General features: G+C 34.1%; 1 protein-coding gene across 2 annotated transcripts in view; it reads left to right on the top strand.

Moving 5' to 3' along the window:
• The first annotated feature begins 13545 nt into the window (after nt 1-13545).
• LOC149786206 (putative neutral sphingomyelinase) overlaps nt 13546-18834 on the top strand; it is a 37450-nt gene continuing 32161 nt past the window's right edge. For both annotated transcript variants that reach the window (XR_016424890.1, XM_089976574.1), the window contains exon 1: nt 13546-13670. Coding sequence is in view for 1 of the 2 variants with exons in the window: in XM_089976574.1 (XP_089832700.1) it covers nt 13630-13670 (41 nt within the window). In the remaining variant the exon portion in view is untranslated. The remainder of the gene's footprint in view (nt 13671-18834) is intronic.

Here is an 18834-nt window from a genome sequence, read left to right as displayed (position 1 = left end):
ACGTGTTTATCTTTAATAAATTATGAAAAATAAGGTTAACTACAATGTCAAGATAATTTAAGACAGCACATTTTCGCGCATTTATTGTCCGTATTTTATTCAACTTTAAATCGACTAAAAACCACTTTGAGCAAACGTATAACATTTGGAAACCAATATACGATTAATTTTATCTCTTTTTCCTGAAGTGATAATCGTGCTTGTTGTTTCTTTAAGTTACAGTTTCTCTCATTAGATGAGGGGATAAAACTATGGTAGAAAAATCACACGAGATGGCATATATTGCTACTCTTGTGTGTCCGTCTGTCCGTGGAAGCTTGGTTAAGTTTAACATTTAGGCCAGTTATCGTGAAACTTTAGCTGTATATCATACATATATGTTTGCTGTCACTTCAGATGTGTACAACACCTATCCACCAAAAAGAAGTTAGTGTGACTTATATTTAAACGCTAGAGGTGATTGTGATTAAGTTTTGAGTTTAAGTCAATTTCCTGTGCTTTGGTTGCGTGCTGGATATGCAACACCGTATGTTGATATGTCTTGGTACACCACTCTTCTGTCAAACGTTGGTCACAACAACCTATACTTCGTTTTTGACCGACCTTAGATAAATTATAAATATGAGCTATTTGGGCAGTAAATTAATGGGCTGCAAAAGCTAGGGTGGCGGAGCATTTGTATTCTAAGATCATATTTCAAGGGTCAGATATCGTCATCGACAGGTAACTAACTATTCGTCAGATTATATGAAGGGTGATCAAAAATAATGGATTGACGTTATATTTATCTTCTGAAAGAAAAGAAAAAGGTTCCTTCATGGTGCAATTAGCGATCTGATAATTAGTAAACGCGAAAAAAATTGCATAAGTTCAAGTTGCCAGCTTTCGGACATAGATTTGCTACATGTAAAGAAAAGAAAGACTTACAACTTGAAACTTTTATTTGTCTTTATTTGAAAACTAATTTACGAAAAAATATTAAAAAATTATTTAAAAATGGAAACGTTCTGCTTATCAGAGTATGTTGCGGAAGAGCGCAACTACAAGATATCACATAATTTCACTATTGATTTTCACTGAAACCCTCCTTTTTAAAAAACAAGTTTGATTGTGTGTATGTATATATGTATGTATGTATATATATATATATATATATATATATATATATATATATATATATATATATATATATATATATATATATATATATATATATATATATATATATATATATATATATATGTGTGTGTGTGTGTGTGTGTGTGTGTGTTTTAAGACAACAAATATTACAAATATTATGTGGATTATTTAGTGCGGAAGCAACTGAAGTAAAGTGCCTTGCCTGCATTCCACGGTGGGATTCGAACGGGTACTCCTGTCGTGGACGGACGGACAACAATATTTATTGCATGGCTTGGCGCGATGCTTTCTCAATGTCTATAATAATAATAATAATAATAATAATAATAATAATAATAAGAAGAAGAAGAAGAAGAAGAAGAAGAAAGAACAACAGCAACAATAAACAGTAATAAATTGCTGATGAATATGCAACAGAGCAAATATTTTCTAAATGTAAGTTTTCTAAACATTTTTAAATAGCTTAATTTAATAGGCTAATATTGATGACAGTAAAATATAATTTCGCATGCAATGCTTTATTTTTACAATTTAGAGTTTAGGGAGAACTCTTGCTCTCTGTGTTACACCTAAAAATTGGTAGCAAGAAGAAAAGGTGTGTAAAACATTGCAAAGTTGCCAATAAAGTACAAAGGTTATAAGGCCAGCGATAAAAACGTCAATTTTCTGTTATATACAGGCAGGCAATCAATTTGATCAAACCAGGCGTTGGACATTGCGCCTAACCAGTTCCAATCGATTACTGTGCCCATTTATAAGTTGAAAGATTAGATGTTACTCTTGTACAATGTTGAATTCGATTTCCATGCCAAGATCAATATTGTCCCTTATCAAATTTAAATATGTGGTTAAACCTACATATTCTCAGAGACCAATGAATTTGGTTTCAATAAATCGATTTGATTACAACAGGAAATTCGCATCCGAAAAATTAATTAAATTAGATTTTATCAGAAACGGTTTATGTAATGTTTATGTTAATATATGATGTAGTGTAACAGAAAAGAATAAGAGTATAACAAAGCGTGTCATGCAAGAATCGATAATCGATATCATTTTACAATATGAAAGTTCTCAGTCAGGAAAACAAAATATTCAGTTCAGCAGTACCATTTACGATTGCAATAAATTGTGGCATTTTACTGGGATAATTAAATATGTGAGATATCTTTATTAAAAAAATAATAACACAACATAGATGAAATCGCTGTTTCCTAAGCTTCAAACCATTCCTGCCGTTGCTCTTAATCAGTGATCTGCCCAGATTTTCTTTAACTGTATAGGGGAAAGCGCGCGGTAGCGTATAAAATGTGTTCGCGTTATTAGTGAAATTTCAAGGAAATGCATATATTTACATAAAACTCTTTATTTCCATATAATATACTCTGCTATAATGACAAAGCTCATTAGTCTTTGAGTTTAAATAAACAATTACACTATATAAAGTTATATTTATTCTGAATGTCAAAGTCTTATTTATTCCAAATTTCAAAGAGATTATGTGGCAATTACAAACATTGTACACATAGCTCACTGAATGACGTTTCTGTACACAGAGGTCAGAACAGGTCATTTTACCAACCAATTTTCATCTTTTTGCGTCGAAGGGAGATAACCCACTGTGAGTAGCCCGAGATCTTTTTATCTCGTAAAGGCAGAAAAGGCTGAGAACATAATAATAAAATTTAAGATTTTCGAGTGAAGTTCTTCTGTCATGAGATCGCTAAGCATTGTCTCTAAATAACAAGGAAAACAATCAAGATGACTCAAACTTGGGTCCCAAAAAAATTGAAGAAGTGTCTTTTATGTCAAATGGGGAGTTGCAGTTACCTTATTTCTAAAACAGCAAATCCAAAGAATATTGCTGATGTGCATTGAGTGTCTGTTTTTAAAGTTAAGAATAATGTTATCCTAACTGGGGCAAAAAGAGAAGGGTATTATGGTCCATTCAATCACTAACTCATATTTGAGTTAATGAATGGACGAAAAGAGTAGAGTAAATGAATTTACGAACAAAAGACAAAGTACTGGGTCTTAAACTTATAAGAGGAAGAGAAGATCTATGGCATGGTCCATTAAACACGGAGAGAGAGAGAGAGAGAGAGAGAGAGAGAGAGAGCAAATACTCATTCTAACAATACTCGTTCTAACAAAACCAATAAAATGCAAAGATCGATAAAACGTTTAACATCAGGTCCCTATAAATAGAGAGGTAAAATCAAGAAACCTGTATACAATGAGTGAGTATAATATGAAAAAAGAGATGCTTGATCCGTATGCATCACCACCACTATACCTACGCCCAAGAGAACATATATCATCCGAAAGTGAAAGTCGCACTGTAGTACCTGAGGATTGTTTTCTTATACTACCAGAGATTTAGTTGACTTTGAGAAATTTCGAACGAGAGCATTATTCTTACTTAGACTTTCAGATTTACGCAATTAACGTCTGACGGTCCCGCAAAGAAATTAGTCAGGTTTATCACCGACTTCATTTTAAAAAAAATGCTTTTTCGAGTTTAAACGACAGTATCAGGTCAAATATTTAAATCGCTTGCGACTTTCTTTCAAACTTAACAGCCTGAAATTAAGAGTATGGATTTAATTTATTGGACCTGTTAAATTAACGGGGATCATCAAGAAAATATTTAAATAACAAATACACTGATAAAACGATCCTTAACAGATAACTCACGCACTCAGACCCTTACAATTTTTTTAGTAATAATAGTCAAATAAATAATTTTACACAAAATTTACTTTTTGTATGAAAATGCAGAGTGAATATAGTGAGTTGAAAAGAAAATTAATGTACACGTAATATTTATCAATATGTGCCCATTTTGCACATGCGACATTTAAATCTTAAAAGTTTAAAGCAGAAAGATTTATATTACTAACTTTTCGCTTATGCAATTTTGTATGTATGATAGAGCGATATTGTTAAAATATTTTGGAGGATAAGTTACCCTTACTTTCTCTACCTTACTGATGCAAATGTACAAGTGCGGCAATTGCTTCAAATGCTCCTGCAGACAACACAGTCGCATCTTATTCTTTCTGACAACGCTTCCATTCACGTTCGCAGCCACTGGCACTGTTTCTGCTGGAGGTATGCTAAACCCGTTCACGCTGATTATTTCTGGCGTTGGAATAGCAACACAAGCCTGCTTAAATAAACTGGAACCAAATATTCAAAACATAATGCCTTGTGTAGATACGTTTATATATAGATACGTTTATATCACATTTGTGAAAATTGTCAGTCAGATCAAGGTTTGTATGCGCTGGACCACTTAATGCATTTATGGCTTATTCAAAGAACTTCGTGTCGTAGATAATATAGCAGATCTCAGTTCAATAATGGCTTCCACAAACGAAAAAGTGAATGCAAAAATATATCATTGCGAAAAGAGAAGACATTGGTGACGACTTGGCATTCTAGCAATATTTAAAGCCTGATTGTAAAAACAGCACCTCGCCACCAAGCATTCCAAAAATATGATGCGATATTCTTGAGGTCTATTTGTTGCAATCTGTCCCTACACTCTGTCCTTACAATCGTGTCTGTACTGTCTGTTCCGCTACAGAAGATTTTAAAATGTAAATCCCTTATAACAGGTATGCGTCACAGATATAGAAAATTTTAAACAAAAATCCATTACCACGTGTATACGTCACAATTACATTAAATTTTAACAAATATCCTTTATCACGTGGACATGTCTGAACTAGCAAAAATTTTAAACAAATAAAATCCTTTACCACTGTATGTGTCAGAGCTACAGAATAGATTTTAACGCGTCAAACTTACATCATACTTACCACCTTTATGTTACGTAACTTCACTTGTATATATGCTTATGTAACGAGTCAACAGTGCTGAAATTTCAGAGTCCAATGGTTACGACTCTATGGTCTTAAACTAAGTAACGTAAAAGAGTCAAAACCAACAAGTTTTGTAAAATTCGACAAATAATTTATTTTCATAGAATACAAAGTGAAAAATTAAAAATAACTTGGAGTGTTGTGAATAAAATCCTAAATATTCCTAAAAGTTCTGTCGCAAGTCCGACAATGGCATGCATTCCAAATGAATTCCAGTGGTGCTCCGAATGAAGTCCAATATATTGTGTTGATGTGTCAAAAGTCTGGAATAGTATGATGTACTAACAGTCTTGATGTATCACAATGACATAATCTAAAATGTCTTTAAAAGAATTAACAGTAATTCCAAAAGAGCTATTTAGTCCAAGTTTACGAGCATCTTGTAATTCCATCGAATAAACAAAATAAAAAAATTAATTCCTCTCAAATGAGCACAGCTAAATTATTCCACAAAGACTGGTGTTTAGTAAGAAATTAGGTCACCCGGTTTTTATTGGGGAAAACACATGGCCTAAACACAATTCTCATCAAATGTAATGGGGTTAAAAATGAACCTTACAATCTATAATCATAAAAATTAGCACAAATAATATAGATCTACATAACAAATGTATGAATACAGAAAATACAGCACAATAATTGTTTTCCTAGATATGCTATATAAGTCAATTTGAATATGTTCTTGCGCTTTTGAAATAAAAAATGCATGACGAATACACGTCTTCAGTGTGTATGTATCCGTTGTCCTTTATTTCCAAACATTTGTTGATCATTCTAGCGTAGATCATTTAATTATTATCCAATATAGTCACCACAGTAAAGACTCTATTTTATGGAATATTTTAAATCAGTTTCTACAGGTGCAAATGAAAATTATATTTACGCTTTATCCCTCCCTCAAACTCTGTCACGTTTTCGCTTAACATCTGGAGACAGAAGACATTTCTCGTATTTTGTGGACCTTAGTCTGAGATCTGCTTTTTATTTCTTTTAAGCTTTATGTAGATCCAATTTAGCAATTTCATGACCTCAGAACTTCACTTCAAACTTTCTTAATTTTTATCGTTATACCTTTACTAAGATCATGGGTGATTTTCGTTCATATGCGTACGTGAACGTAGACACAGACATACGCACGCACACACAAGCTTTGTAGGCTTTTGCTATGACTTGGCGACCTATACTAGTGCCTCTTTCCGGCGATATATATATGTGTTCCGGTAACGGCTGTTTGATAATGATACAAAGAAAACCATGGATTTTCCATCAGTAACTCCAAATACCTCAGTCATTTCCTTTCTTAGACTCAAACTCCGTTGGCATTGTTATCTATGTTTTCGTTCTTGCGGTGGTTCTTGCTGATGGTTTAGATCTTTTAGGAGGTGTAAGCCTTCTCCTTGTCTATCTTTTATCCAAAGACGTTCGATATAATGCTCTCATCACTTTCACTTCGTTCAGGAGGTGATGCAAATCGCCAACTGTTTCAGTTAGTCGTGTTCCCCAATAACTCCACGGCAATCCGAAAATGAATTTAATATAAATATTAAATTGTATCGGCATTATGAAACAAGTCATCGAATTCATTGCAAAACATTTAAAAGATGATTTAACTCTCACACTCAAAGTATTTATTGGTGCCGCATTTTGTATCACACAGTCGACAACGAACTTAACTCATAGCACTTTATGTTTTTTGATGCAGCATTATGTAGCAGGCAGTCGAGAACAAACTTACTTTTCACACTCTAAGCGCTTATCAACGCTTCATTATGTAGCACACGTATAACTTAACAAACTGCACTGTACGTGTTTATCGACGCGTCATAGTTTAGCGTACAGTTGACATTACACTTACCTGAATGCAACGTAAGCATCTATGGATGCTAATTATGTATCTCACAATCCTCAAATAGTATTTACTACACATAATGCAAATCACAGTTCGTAACGAACGTACCAATTTAGCGCACAGTCGATAACACTGTACTGCTAGACTGTAAATGTTTATCATTGTGGCATAATGTAAACGTACGTTGGCAAGGAACGTGCCTAACCTCACTATAAGTGTTTGTTGACGTGGCATTATGTAACTTATCACATGGTCGGTACACTTTGCCTATAGTGTGTGCAGTATTTTATTTTTGATATTATAACATGTGAACATATCACTTTATATGATTCTGATTGGTCCAAATAAATCCACTAAATTATTGACAAAGTTTATTTATACGATGTCACAATAGCGTCCATGGAACAATGCAAGCATCCTCATTGTTCTTTTAAAACACACAATGGGAATTTCCATCAAACAGTATTTAAGAGTGGCGACAATGGCAAACTGCATCGTTTTGTTTGAACATTATCGGAATAGGTGTTGGTCAGTCAGAATAGGTGTTAATCAGTCAAATTTGGTGTAGATCAGTCATACTAGCATTGGTCGGTCAAAATAGGCACTCATCATTGAGAATATAAATTAGTCAGAACAGATGCAGGTCAGTTAGATCCGGTGTTTTGAGTCAAAGGTTGTTTTGGTCATTCAAAATAGACGATGATTAGTTAGATTAGGGTTTTGGTCATAGTAGGTATTAATCTGTTAGATTTTGTATTGATTATTCCGAATAGGCAATGGTCAGTCAGACATGGTGATGGGCAGCCAAAATACGTATTGATTGGTCTTCAGGTCAGTCAGAATATGTGATGGTCATGCTGAATAGGAGTTGCTAATTCCTAGTGGCTATTGGTTCAGCAGAGTGAACAAATGTATACTAATGGTATTCTCGATCGATCGATCGATCAATAGTTGTAACAGTGAGTCTAGCTACGCATTAGAATTACATCAAATTTATAACATATTCCAACGTTTTAACACAATGTGTATATGCGGTTACGTTGAATTCATCAAAGTACTCAGATGAGCAAACAATACAATTTTAAGCACAAACCTTTTAATTTCCTGAGGTGGGGTCTGAGACACCCCCCCCCCCCAACAAAAAAAACAACACAAAAAAACCCACAACAACAACAACAACAAAAAACAAAGAATGTTCTAACTTTCGTTTATAAAAAGGAATCCCATCCATTATAATATTTTAATGTCTATCCATCCTGTTAAAATTCCCATAGATTGCCCTTTTGGCATATATAATGTTGCTTTCCATACAACGTCAAACCAACCAAAACCAATGGGCGCCATAAGGTTAAATTTATGCAGGGCTACACACAATCCCATTCATGTTCAATTCGCGTACCGCCAAAACAAAAAGCAGTTAATATTACATTATCGTTGGAACAAACATAGTCCCCTAAAACTGCGAAATGACAATTCCCATGAACCCCATATTGCACTACATAACTTCTTGTGAGCTTCGAGATAGTAGTTTGTTGGAAAATTTCTTTCAGTGAGTGGAAATTATTCCATCCGCGTCGGGAGAAAACAAGGATGTTTCGAAAGATGCAAACAATGACGTCATAAACTCGATTTTGTTAACAATGCTTATTAAATGAGATCACAACACAACATGCTTGATTCAAACAATCCTCAATGGGAGCTCAGATTTAATTTTTTTTCTTCTCCAAAATGGCATCTGCAAAATCTAAATGCAAATAAAGTTTGGGCAGTATGAAACAATACCCTTTTGCGAACATCGGAAACCCAGATATGTTGTGACGTAATGTGTCGGCAGATCAGGGTTTACGAGGTGCAGTTGAAATATTAGACAGAACAAAGAGGCTAGACCTTGATCCGCATACACTTGACATGTATACGACTAGTCTAGGCTGTTCTCAGTTTCATAAGCAAGAATATTTCGTGATACAATTTTCCGGGTAACCTAAGCACAATAAACTAAAAGATTCATACTTTGTTGTATAATTTTCCTTTTTGAAATTTATCTTTGATTTCATATACATTTTAAAGAATGTTAGCATTATGTTGTCTTTTAATCAATACAATGTTTATCTTGAAAATGTATATGTTTGTTTTGAAAGGATACATGCTTCATTTCCTTGGAGGGTTATGTCTTCCTGAAGATTGTAGCAATTATTTTTATAACTTAAAAAAAGAACTTTTTTCAGCATTTTTTTTATTTATTGGCACTATATAGTCAGGCATGTGCTTTGTAATTTTAAACCCTAACAGACATGCGTACTCTGGTTAAACATTTGATTCGACAATATAAATGAATATGTAACTAACATTTGCTGCTGAGATGAGTTTCGTGTTCCTCCATGAATTCGATGGAGCACTTTTACAGTTTCTACCCAAGGAAGGGCCCCTGGTCTTTTCCCTTTATTTGGTGGATAAAATTGATTTTTGTTCAAGGTTTACTTATAGCCATAAGGAATTGACAACGGGGACCTTTCAGTTTTGTAGCATGTGCGCCTGACTGTCAAATAGACAAACAGGGTTCGATTCTCGACTGGGAGATTTATGTTTTCATATCGCATCCAGTTGCTTTGGAGAACCGTCAGGCTCACATTTGTTGGAATATGTTTCGAGAGTTCTGATAAGCGAATGTGGTTGACATTTGAATATGAATGTTGCGGTAGAGGGACAGGAGTGTGACGGTCTAGATGCATAAGACCACTTAACAATCAGTCTACCTGGTACTGACCTTTAACCAGTCTACCCTGTCGTGACCGTTTAGTCTAGTGGCATGTGCGCTTAAATGTAGAAGAGCCGAACCGCGACAATTGTACTTTGTGTGCGTTTTTCAGTGCTTTGGATTAAATGCCCACCGAGTCACATTATCTTGACACCAGGTCGACTATTCCTAACACTAACCTCTTAATGCTGAGCGCCTAACGGGACAGCTGTAATTACCATTTCTATAAGCCTTTGGTATGACTCGGTCTGGTTTGAGCCCGCGACTTTCCGCATCCAAGGCGGACGCTCTAACCACTAGGACACCGGAGCGGTCTGTTAGACTTTGTATTAACACCCGTTACACTAAGTTTTACCAACAATACGGTGATTACCCTAAGATAAACTTTAAACTGAACATTGCTGTTTAAAGATGTTTCTCATAATATTTTATTGCATTTATTCATTACATTCTTTTAGAATATATGACGTATATACTGTGACATGTATATATGTAACGTCGCCCTCTTAGTAAGAGGGGTGGTTACTTGGATTTGGCTGGCGTTATCTAGAGGATGACCACCCTCGATATGATAGCCCAGAGGGAATGAAAGAAGAATAGAATTTCAACAGAGGACTGAGCGAAAATACTGGAAAGAAATAAAGCACGAGCCCCCTTTGACAAGACAATAACAAATTTAATCAGAACAAATTCAAGTTAGATTATGTAGATATAATTTAACAGGAGTGTCCAATTTGGATTTATTTCATCATTATAAAAGAAAAGAGCGCACTGTTTTGCATCACCCTCCTTCCTTTACCGTGTATCATCTTCCTAGTTCTTCGACTTCCTAAGCTCTACTCTTTGTCCCTTCATGGACTTCCTGGTCCTTTATTCTGACCTCGACCTTCAATTTTCCTCGGACTTCTGTCTTCAGACTGTCTCGTCTCTCTCCCAGAAAGCTGTTCCTTAAAGGACAAAATTAGCCCTAAATTTATATATACCCCACTCTCTAGGCGTACATAAAATTCCCTCACGTTACTCAGAGCATGTTGGCTATCCACACACTGCGTAAATTCTGATATAGTACGGTAGGACATTGACCTCGCTTCCAACGGCAGGCCTTAAATTACAACGTGAGCGTCTATCGAAAAATATCGTATTCTTTTAGATATGCTGCTACATTTTCGATTACTATTGCATGAAATTCACAGATTGTAACTCACTGCACTCCTTAACCTACAAGATTATTCAAACATCACAAAATCAGATATAATTAGGTAAGTATCGTTAACTCATGATAATCTGTATCGTCCTAACAAACAAAGAAAGTTTTTTCATATAACCCTATGAAATCCTACACATATGAACATTTGGATCGCATGCAATCAATTCTACCAATGAACTAATAACTGTAAAATTAAAAGGTAAATTGCATAACAATTCTAGCATCAACACTTTCAATGAGATTGATTATAAATAAAATGCATACAAACTCTAGCATCAACACATTTCCATGAAATTGAATAAACGATACATAATATGGAACCTAGTCATAGCAAACATATTTCATTAAAACAAAAAATCAAATAATAGAATATTAGGTGAAACTAAAATTATGTACCTTATTGCTTTTCTTTTTCAGAACTTGTGCGTCCTAGCACTAAAACCTGTCTTTCTTTTTACGCTTTAATTTATTCTGTCCAATAATAGGCAGCGGTCCCTAATTTTTCCGAAAGAAATATTTCCTTTCATCAGATTTAGAAAGCTCAGAATCTGTGAACGACGGTGCGTAACAATTTCACTGAGTTGGAATTCTGCCCCTTTGATGTTTACACAGACATGGTGGGGGATGAACGAAGAAAGGTCGAAGTGACCCTTCACAAAGACTTTTCTGGCTTAAATGCGATAAAATGTTAATGTTCATTGCATTAAACTTTAAAGTTCACTGCAATTCAAAATTCGACACTTCACAATATGTATGTATGTATGTATGTATGTATGTATGTATGTATGTATGTATGTATGTATGTATGTATGTATGTATGTATGTATATATGCATATATGTATAAATGCATGCATGCATACACGCACGCACGCACGTACGTACGTATGTATGTATGTACGTATGTATGTATATATATCTATATATGAATCTATGTATGTATGATATGCAATGATGCCTCTATAGTTGTGTAATATTATTTGTAATGTTTGGCTGAGTGCACTTGCAATATCTCTCTTGTTTTTAAGTTTAAGAACAAGTGTTGGTTTTTAAAAAAATAATATTTTGATGAAATAGCCAAAGTTCAGGATACCTCGTGTTTTGGCGTGTTTTATGAAAAGAGAGCAAATATAGATTAATGACTTGACATATAAGTTCGTATAAATACGTTTAATATAATTTTTTCTGAACAGGCACGTAACTTTTAATTACATTTCATTTTAACAAGCAAAGTTTCCTCAGCACTATTTTGCATATTTCATATAATGTGCATAGAACTGAAATTCCAATTCTAGCAATCACATATAGTAAACAATTTAATTATATATATATATATATATGCAGTAACCTTTTTATTATATGCTAATTTTTTTTTAATTCTACCTAATGTTTGATTATATTAACAAAATACACTACATGAAACAAAGGAACTAAATGTATGCCGCATTCCAAACTAAATACACAAATGCATATTCATCATTACACAACATTATTACTGCGCACATAACTCCACCCAGATAAATTTGAACTTAGTCGCGCGCTCGACATAACTTTCGAAATAAAATGGCGTTTCTAGTTAAAATTGAAATTTGGAGTCAGATTGTGAATGAATGCGCATTACAACAACTTCTCCATTTGAACTAGAATGAATAGATTTTGGTATTTTGTTTCGATTCTACGAAAGTTCGTGAGTTTGGACTGGATTCATCTGTGCAAATTGTACATGAAATACATCGGATTGAAGCAGCGTGGGAGAAGCGTGTTTACATCTGCAAGTGTGTTTATTCTGTAATTTGAAATCATGATGTGGGAAATATATGAATTGTTTCAATTGCAGTTATCAAAAAGACGCTATTGAACTTAGTGTTTATTCATTTTGAGTGCAGAAAGGAAGATGTAATTGCATTTGGAATATAGTCGAAATTACAGTACAATTTCGAAATGTGTATTGTGTAATCAAGCTTGAGAACTCATCATGACACGGCTCATGTAATTCGGATTTGCAGAACTAAGAAAGTACATTCTGAGGAAATTCTGGATGTAAAACTGTAAGTATATGTTTTTGCCATTCTTATTACCAGCTAAAGGAGACAGTTTATGCCTTTATAGCTTGCATGTTATTTGTAGGTACCAAGCAATTTTATGAAATCTGGTGTCTATCGCAAAATCTGAAACAAGTTAACGTGGAATCAGTTGGTATGTTGCAGTCCACGAAACATCTGCTTTAGTTCATTCAGAAACAAATTTAATCAACCAAAACGTATTGCGCATACTATGCGAATGTACGTGATTTGTTTACAAAGTAGATCCAAATGCACTATTGGGCACACGTGTCCAGCGCGAGGGTGCAATATGAAGATGTGCAATATCGTAAAATATTGAAAGATTATGATAATGTAAAGTTAACGGGAAAAAAAATTAGCATGTAATAAAACATAATATATGCTTATTTTTCACCTTTACTTTTGCGACATGGCTTTTATCCGTGAGTAATTTATACATCACTTTTAAAAATCTTTTGTTTATTAATTTTGTTGTGCCAAAAACATGTTACTGTCCTCTTAATTTCTGCAGAGAAAGTTCAGACTGGTCCCCTGTCATTTTCGGTGCAAGTTGACTTGAAAGAAAATGTCAACGATGTTCCGATTATGATGTTTACGTTTCAAGGGACTTAACTCTATACTTCTCAACCCAAATATTGTCACATTGGACTTTCACCGGCACGGTAAGGAAGCTGGATCAAAGTCCACTCAGAAAACTACTGAGAATACGACATCGGCACCAGAAATAATGGAGCCACTAAATCTGAAGATTTTCACGTTAAACTGCTGGTTCGTTTCATATTTCTCTTGCAGCGTTTTGGTTTATGAATGTATTAAATCTCAACTTGTATTGGAGACGAATCTGCATTTACACGCCTGTCCCTGCCCCCTAGATTTCTTTTATATGTGCTGCAGATAAGATTGGGGTGGTGGTGGATGTTATGTTGTAACGAGGTGAGTAGAGTAAACTTGCCCAAGTAACACCGTGTTAACCGATTGGGACAGATCTAATGGAATCAAATCAGTTCCATTCGAGTTCGAAGTATTTATTAAAGTTGATGCATATAGTAGCACACGCCCCCCACAAAAAAGTCCCCACCCCCAAAAAGAGCTTTTAACACCGACTGTTTAAAACGCAATTCAGATAACATTCATGATAAAAAGAATCAGGCAAATTAAAAATATACATTGTTATTGATCAGCACCACAGTAGATATATTAACAGATTATATGCATAGACAAATTAAATACATTCATGAAAATCAGTAAAATAGTGCATACACTGATACAGTAATATACATAATTGCATTGGACTTAACAAGGGTATGTATACATATATATATTTTGAGGGACATGCATCTAACAACATACCTACACAAGCATTCACCCCCATATATAAATACATACACATAAATCTATTTATATATCACCATGTCCGCCAATTCATTGCATCAGGTAATTCTGCACAACAGCATTCCTGTAAACATTGAATCGTGTTGTTTTTCTTCAAATATCCCATTTGTATCAAGAAAGAATGATCGTCCTTTTATCAAGGAAGTGATATTCATAAACTATACAGAAATATCCCAGTTTTACTCTAATTGCATATGAAAATGTGATTTCTAAATGCCAACATAAAGATCCACTCCATGACCTTCTTGAACTTGTAACCCAGAAAATCCTATTTACTTTGTATCTTTTAGAATAAAAATATAAATACATTATATAAAAGATGGCAATGTATACCTTAAAACAATACTGCATTTTAATCAAAGTTTCCAATTTTGCAAGAAGTTGTCTCACTCATTGTTTTATCATCTGCTATACAGCATGTCAACTTGCCACTAGAACAGGATTCTCAAGAAATTCTGGCCCATTTAGTCTGTTTCTAATTTCGTTTGTAAATTTTTTTCCTAGTAAATGAGAAGTTGTAAACACATTCCTATTCAGTGTTGGTTCTCTTCAGCTTATTTTTGTTATAAAATGCTGAACTTGACTAATTTTACTAATTTTTGTATACGATCAGTTTAGTTTGTTTAATATTCTCGCCATTTATTGGCATTGTTATGTTGAATTTTGTAAAACCAGCTGTAAACCTAACCTTATTACTTGACTGAAATGCTGAAAGAAACAGTCCAAAGTAATGTATTTCATTTCTATAGCCTGATTAATAAACATTACATATTTTCAAAGCTATGTACAGAATCAGCCAACATATTGTGAGTCACGAAAAAACAGAGGGGTAGTATCCATTGTGTCCAAAATTAATATAATTTTGAACAGAATATTCTGGTGACAATTGCCTCTTTTCAAATGGTAAGCATTGCAGTATTTTATTTTGTCAATTGGTCAAATTCGGTATGCATTTTGCTTCAGTATTGGTGACGGAAACCTTAGGTGTGCAGAAATGCCCAACAGCACATGTATATATATATATATATATATATATATATATATATATATATATATATATATATATCACAGATATACCATTATATAGTTTCACATAATTGTACCTGACTTTACATATACATATGGACACATAATAAACATCACATAAGTTGTATGTAAGGCTGCAACATTTACCAAAATGTCTAAACATGTACATGTTTTACAGTAACTGGAACTATGCCCTTTATTTGAAAGGATTAGAAACTCAACTTTTCTCTGCCTAACTGCCAATCCTAATAAACAGCGAACAGATATTATAATATGTATATGGTGCAGTTCTTTCATTTTCTGTATATCGTTTACCTTGTGTTATGACAGTTTCAGACTTGTTGAATATATTTGACAATTTCAGTAAAACAGCTCAAGAATTATAGTGATATTGACTGTTTTCCTCCATGTTGTAATGCACATCATCGTCCAGTGTTCATCTTGCACACTCGATCAACAGTATTAATGTTCGTTAGTATCTAATGCGTGTCTTGCTTTATACAGTTTCTAAATGTCAACAGTTTTTCCTTACACTTTTCATGTTGTTCATAGATGCCACTTAATGTTTAGGCATTGTTGCATTACATTAGTGTAAGTGTGTACGAGTGACAGGTTGATTATTATTCTTTAACTTTAAACATCTTGTATCTAAACAATTAGCCATTATTTTCTTTTAATATCACCTCCCAAATGGCAGATTTTTATTTAAAGACTCAAAGACCATCATGGACCACATTTGATCCATCTACAGTGTGACCCCACTAGATCATGCTTCGTTATAACATGAATTCAGGTATAACATGGTTATAGCGTGGCTCCCGAAATTTCATATACATGTATGTTTCTCATACTCTAATTTATTTTTTATCTTTCTTAAAAATACAGAAAGTAACATGTAAAAAGTATATCATTTTGGGGGAAGAGATCATGTATCTATTCTAATATAAGGCAATCGTGGCATGACTCCTGGAATTTCATATACATGTATTTTTCTTGTACTTGAAAAAAGTTTTTCTTCCTAAAGGTACAAAAAAATAACGTGTAAAAAGTTTATTCAGGGATCATGCTGGGCTTCGCAATCACAAATTGCGATTTTATTCCTTACTGGCGACAAAATATACCATCTGGCGATTTTTTCCAGACATTATTGACTTGAAACTTGTGTATACAACCTTGGGTTTGGAGTGAAGAAATTCAGAGGCATCATGAAAAGAAGCCACAAACGTGATATAAAATGCACTGGAATTTATTGTTAGATAAACAAAATTCTTTGTTCATATTGAGAAACCATCTTAACAGTGCATTGTTATATCATAATCTGCTTATTCTGACATCTGGCCTGATTACTTATGCAGTGAGATCTTGGCACTTTTCTTTTCAACATTTCTGGTAGCAGAGATCAACCAGATGAGGCCCTATCTCATAATGGAGCTTTCGGACAAAATAGTGTCCGATTACATGCTTTAGGAAAAGAATTCAAATAAAATTCCTGCTAAACAAGTATCTTAAGCGAAAATGTGGTAATATATATTTTCATTGGAAAAGATTATTCCTACATCAGTGACAGTCACATTCATGTTCATTTACATGTTTGCAGATTATTTTACAGGCAGTAAATGTAATTAAGCCATTTACACACGTAAATTTTGCAGCCTTAGTTGTAGCTGAGAGCTATGAATAATTTCTTCTGGTCATTTGTCGAACACCTTTTCCACTGTCTCTGAGCTACCATGGGCCAGATGAATGTTATAAATAGTATAACAAATCACCATTGCCATGGAGATCGTGCATTCTTGTGAATAGATTGTGATTGATAAGATCCATTTTTCCGTATGTGCATAATCCACTCTCCTTGCTCTCAAGAAGCCATGATATAGTGGTCCCTTTATTATAAGTTCACTCCTTACGCAGCAGAAAAATAGCCTTGTATGAGAGGTAGAGGTGGTTTTTCAAGATGGGTGGTTGTAAGTGCACCCTCTCTTTGTAAAGGGTGAGGGTTGGCAGATTGTACCTTCTTTCAAGGTGGCCTCTTTATTCGGTTCTCATTATCTAGGAGATGATCGCCCTCGTTGTTATTGCCCGGAACGAGTAAACTTATATTTAGAATAAATAGAGATCTGAGCAGATATATAGAGTAGAACAACTCGAGCCCCCATACATGGAAAATCAAAATTTAATCAATTACATAAACAATGGTGATAACAATATATTAGGAAGATATACTTCTTTTTGGAATAAAACTTTCACCAAATTTCAAAACACAAATATATTTATAAAAATAGCTGATCTGTTTTACTGATAGAATTATTTCATCATATGATCAAGTGAACAATCAAAGTTTTTGCCTTGCACAATTGCATAACCTGCTTAGCTCTGGTTCACTCCAATTCCACTGTATGAGTTCTCTGTCCTTTTGCCTTTTTCCTTTCTTTTTCTCTCACAACCTTCCTACTGTCTCGCCTCCTTTAGACCCTCAAACTTTGTTTGGGTAGGTGGATATGTAAGCATGTAGATACACAGATACATGGATACGTCAGTGCATAGGTACATCTGATGATACTTTTGGGAATACGACTAAAGAGCTATTTTCCCCTTTTGTACATTCAAACAATGTTCATTTTTATACCGCCAAAATTGTGTCCGTCGACCCTCCAGACATCTGGTCCCTTGGACAAATGTTTTATGAGAGAATTTCTTCCAAATTTACTCTTGGAGTCCCCTGTACCTTTACTCTTGCAGCAAAGCTTAGACTAATTAGATTTTTTCAATTGGGGGAATATTTACAGCTAGGAAATTTAGTGTGGGAAACATACCCCTATTTAGCGTAACTAATCAGGATGAAATATGTTTACCACCTTTTCCTCTAGGTGCCAAAATTGGGGTCAACTTGACCTTTCAGGTTTTCGACTAACATTTCTGGAAATTTTTCAAGTTTGATAGTTCCACTATGAAATTGAAGTTAGTCGTGTCCCAAATAGTCCATCTCGCGGTTAAGTAAACGAATGCTTAATTTAAAAATCTCTACCTCTACCGACTAGACATTTGGAATCACTGCAGTATAGTGATTTAACAAGCGCCTGTCCCCATAAGTCTAATTAATTGTTCTATGGCTCAAACTAATGTGCTTTTCATAGATTGACAGAAATTTCCCGCCTCACAGTGGTCTTTCATGGGGGTGATCTTTCAAAAGGGGATCACACAGGTATGAGTTACACATATGAAATAAGAAAGGCGTAACTAAATTTAAAATATTTTAATATTTTCATTTAAAAATCAAATGTAAATTGTGAAATTAAATGTGATAAAACTTATATTAATGATTTCCACAAAACTTTGTAAGTTCTGTACCACATGCCTTAACTTAACTTCATTGTTGGCTTTTCTGGAGATATTCACCTGTTGATTTTGTGGTTTAAAGGTTAAAATAAAATATTTAAAAGACAAGGTCAGAGAAACCCCAAGAAAGAAAATGGTATCTGCAAAATAAGTCAAGTTTGCCTTGTTGAGACTTTGT

Source organism: Sinohyriopsis cumingii, chromosome 12, assembly GCF_028554795.1.
Source record: "Sinohyriopsis cumingii isolate HCF-2022 chromosome 12, ASM2855479v2, whole genome shotgun sequence".
NCBI lineage: Eukaryota > Metazoa > Mollusca > Bivalvia > Unionida > Unionidae > Sinohyriopsis > Sinohyriopsis cumingii.
Note: the sequence above shows the minus strand (reverse complement) of the source record. Positions and strands in the feature narration are given on the sequence as shown.